The following is a 4518-nucleotide window of genomic DNA, read 5'->3' as shown; positions in this document are numbered from 1 at the left end:
ACTAAAGCTTTACTAGAGAGCGTGCAAGAAAATAAAAACATAACATCCTATAAGAACGCCAATAAAAATAAAAATAAATCTCTGTTCGCCATGCAGCATCATTGCTACGAATAGGTAAATATTTCCTGTCATTTCGTTTACAGTTACACGAAACACTGCTCGGATACAAAGCAAAAGCAAGACAGTAAACAAAATGGCGTATTTAAATGGGCGGCAACTGCATTGTTGTTCTACGTTCCATCGATCATCGATATCGCTGTTGTTGTCTCGCTTGCACCCGCTCAAACTCTATAGCCGCAACCTCTTTATTTTCATTGTCATTCGGAACGAGTACAATGCAGTAAGACTTACCCTACGTCACTGAAATTTGAACCTTATTGCGACTAACTGAGGCACAAATTAAATAAAAGCGGTTTGAAGGGAAATGGTATCGCGACTACCTCAACTATAGACATGTGAAACTGTTGCATGTTGCTCCGTCCCTATCTGGCTCCAGAGGGGGAGAGGTAATTTGGTAGCTGCGTCCCGCTCTGGCCCGCTTCCTGAGAAGTAATGTGTTGTTGTGTGTTGTGATATCTCTAAAATAACAGGGAAGCACTCGCTACGAAGTTGTCATTTGTAACGGTTTTGCAAAGTACCGTCAGCAAACAAGATTGTATTAAAAAAACAGTTTTACTTTACACCAAGGTTTCTATACATAGGTAGGCATATTCTTTAAAGATGGTATGGAGGTATTATAACGGTCTTAGCGGAATAAGTAAGTACAGAGAAAGTATACTGCATCAAAAATTAATAAATCTGATCACTTGTGAGTTAGTTTACATAAAAAATATATGTGATAGAATGGAATGGAACCCTCGGAGTGCGAGGTCAACTTAACCGCGTTTTTGTTTTTATTTAATGTGACTTTACCTTACCACTTCCTCTCCACCTAATAGTATATAATATAAACAGAGTGGGCACCAATTAGACACCAATATTCCCGATGATATTACGAGGTAAAAAATGTATATTACTGATAACAAAATATTAAAATGTGTACCTAGGTCCAATTTAGCTATTTTGTTTACTTAAGTAATTGTTTAGAGCAAAATTGAGGTGTAAGTATAAAATTGAAATGTGATCCTATGATTTAAGCAATTTGTAAGATAAGAAATAGGGTAATTTAGCCGGTATACCGGTCACCTAGTTTTAGGCCATTACCTACGTAGTAAAACTGTAATTACACGACCACTTTACCGTATTTATGTTAACGGCACCAATCGTGGGACATTTAAGAGAAAATTAGGAGTATATTTTATATTTCACCGACATCTTTTTTTTTTTACTACGTCGATGGCAAACAAGCATACGGCCTGCCTGATGGTAAGCAGTATCCGTAGCCTATGTACGCCTGCAACTCCAGAGGAGGAGGAGGAGGGGGAGGAGGAGTAGGAGGATCTGTGAAATTTCTATACCGCTATATGCTTTAAAAGTTAAATGTCCAATTCGTCTTTTATGTTTTGTATGTACCTATTTAATGAAAGCTGCTGCAGTTGGTTTTAATATTATTAACCATTTAAAACTATGGTTTTTTGCTCCAGTTATGGGATGTATGGCGCCATTAATTTTTAAACTATCAAATATCAATGAAAAATTAAACTTAAGCAGCTCTTTGGCTCTTGTTTATGGTAAAATGTTACAAGCGACTAAAAACTGATGGTAAATACTTGTTTTACAGGATTTGTCTATACCATCCCATTACTGGTGCCTGTTCCATGATAGGGGTGTTTACTATATGTAAAAATGAGGGTAATAGGATAAATTCACTTAACAGTCTTAACACTGACGCCTCTTAAAACTGTTAGCTTAATGACGTTTAGATTGGCTTGTCAGTGCACCAATGCAATTTAGGCAGTATGGATGTTCATCAAATTTTTGAAAAAAATTGTGAGTAAATTATTTTTCAAGGTAAGTTAAAATGTTGTTTCTGTGGCTTTGCGACCATTACTAACGTTTGTGTATTGTAGATATGTTGAATTGATGATATAGTCATTTAAATTTTATTGTCGGGTAACTAAATGCAATTTCACAGCGACAGCTGCTTTTCGGCCTGCCGTAAAACAAGTAAAATTTAATTAGTTTTCAAACCCTTGAAAAAAGAAAAACATTTTTAATCAAAGTAATTTTTACAATGTCTTTTGAGGCATCCATTAATTGTGTGAAGTGATTTTGAGGATTTTCTGATGAGATGTCATGTCATGAGTCACGAGATACCTAATTGTCATTTTTTTTAACCCGCTCCTAACAATTGAGACAATGGTAAATATTTTAATGGTGGTGGTAATACTGTATTTTTTTATATTTTACTAACATTTTATTTAGTGGTTCTAGACTTATTAACTAAAAATAATTTACAACTTTGCTTACGTGAATAAACCAATAACAATTTATTACTGAATGACAAAATCAGAAAATTTTGCTGCGAGCAGTACCTGTAGCCTCAAGGCAGGGCGCGCGTCGCAAGCCGCCGGAGTGGGGCGTCGCTAAACAAAAACACATACACAGCCAGAACGCGCCGCGATTGGCTGCGGGCGCGGCCGGCCCCCGGCCGGAGCACCCGTCGGGCGGAGCGCCTGCCCGGCTCACTCCGCCACGCGACCTCAGTCCGGTAACATGTGCAGCGGTGCCGAAGGAGGCCCCTGGCCGCTAAAAGACGCGCCGACCGTTACCGCCGCGGCTCTCGACCACTACCGACTCCAACTCTACAACTACGCCGTCGCCGAGCGACTCCGTCTTTACCCTCCGAGTGTCGCACCATGCTACGCTCCCTATGCTCCACGCTTGGCGCTCTCCATGTCCCTGCTCCAACACCGAGCGCTCCAACCCGAAGAACCGAAACCCCAGCATAGTTACATCGGCCTCATCGCCATGGCCATCCTCAGCTCCCCGGAACGCAAGCTCGTGCTCTCCGACATCTACCAGCATATCCTCGACAACTACCCCTACTTCCGCTCCCGCGGACCCGGCTGGCGAAACTCCATCCGACACAACTTATCCTTGAACGATTGCTTTGTGAAAGCTGGACGATCCGCAAACGGAAAAGGACATTACTGGGCGATTCATCCTGCGAACGTAGAGGATTTTAGGAAAGGTGATTTTAGAAGACGAAAGGCACAAAGGAAAGTGAGGAAGCACATGGGATTGGCAGTTGATGATGACGGAGAGGATTCGCCATCGCCGCCGCCGCAGTCACCGCCGCCAACAACGCTAGCGCTGCCTTTTTGGGGAGCGGCGCGGCTGCCGGGCGGCGGCCAGCCGAGGAAGCGGCAGTTTGATGTTGCTTCGCTGTTGGCACCGGATGATGCGCCTGAAAAACGTGCCCGAAGAGACAGTAGTGAAGAAGATGCGGAGGAGGATATTGACGTAGTGGCGAGTGATCAAGAGCCGAGTCCGGAGAGCGAAGAGCCGTGCGCGGCGCCGGCTCCGTATCCGCTGCTGGGCGGCTGGTGGCCAGCGTTGGACCCGGCGCTTCTGCAGCAGCTGCGGCGACACGCGGCCACACCGCCGCGCGCGCCCAGCCCCGGCCACCCCCAGCGCCCGCCGGACACTTAAACCGGTTCCACGTCTCTGTACATTCTGTGAATATTTAGTGAACTTTTCGTGTTAGAAATCCCGACGGATAATAAATGTTGCCTAGTGAAATACTCATGTTGATGTTAAGCTGTCCTAATTCTCCTGTTCTATTCTAATATTTCTATGCTCACTTCTTCGTGGGTCCTCACCGTCTATTAATCTATTCTAGTTCTGCTGTGATGATGTTCTGAACTATGTTTCGTGATCGCGCGTTGATATCTTTTTCGCTGCGGTGCCTGGTGATCTGTTTTTCTTACTTTTTTTACTATAAGTATGTATAATCTGTAAATTATTGTATATTATAATATTCATATAATTCCAATAATAATACCTATTTAGCGAGGTGTTCGTTCGTAGTATTATTCATTTTAATAATGAAGTCTGAAAACGACCAATCGGCTGTAGATTGATATTCTTAGAGCTATTTGTATATATGATAATTATGATAATGAAGGTGTCTACACATTGTTATGGACAATGTTGAACATGCTGTTATCTGTTTAGTAACAAAACATTAATAGATTTAAATTACAATATGATGAGTCTATACAAATCTCTGAATAAATAGAAAGTTTAACTTAGTGCCTCTTTTATTTCTCACTATTATTACTTACAATATAATACAAAACATTAGCTATTAAAAAACTTGGTATTTAACTACCTGCTTATATTACGAAAACAAAATAATATGCAATAACTCAAGCATACCTATGTATGCAATCAAAAATAGGTAGGCAAGTGGTTTACTTGGGTATTCGGGTAGATTACAAAGACGTCACGTAAATAATAAGTCTACCGCAATATTTGATAATATTTATATGTAGATTGTTTGATCAGGGGCCTTTTGCATATTAAAATATGGATGTCATGTTATTAAAGGTTAGATTTAACAAATCTGCGCTT

General features: G+C 41.2%; 1 protein-coding gene across 1 annotated transcript; it reads left to right on the top strand.

The window, feature by feature from the left end:
- The first annotated feature begins 2496 nt into the window (after positions 1-2496).
- LOC133527076 (forkhead box protein L3) lies at positions 2497-4196 on the top strand. Its single transcript, XM_061863968.1, has one exon. It carries the CDS (start codon positions 2656-2658, stop codon positions 3592-3594), a length of 939 nt encoding a protein of 312 aa, XP_061719952.1. The 5' UTR covers positions 2497-2655; the 3' UTR covers positions 3595-4196.
- Positions 4197-4518: the final 322 nt, after the last annotated feature.

This window comes from Cydia pomonella, chromosome 17, assembly GCF_033807575.1.
Source record: "Cydia pomonella isolate Wapato2018A chromosome 17, ilCydPomo1, whole genome shotgun sequence".
In the NCBI taxonomy this organism is placed as follows: Eukaryota; Metazoa; Arthropoda; class Insecta; order Lepidoptera; family Tortricidae; genus Cydia; species Cydia pomonella.
Note: the sequence above shows the minus strand (reverse complement) of the source record. Positions and strands in the feature narration are given on the sequence as shown.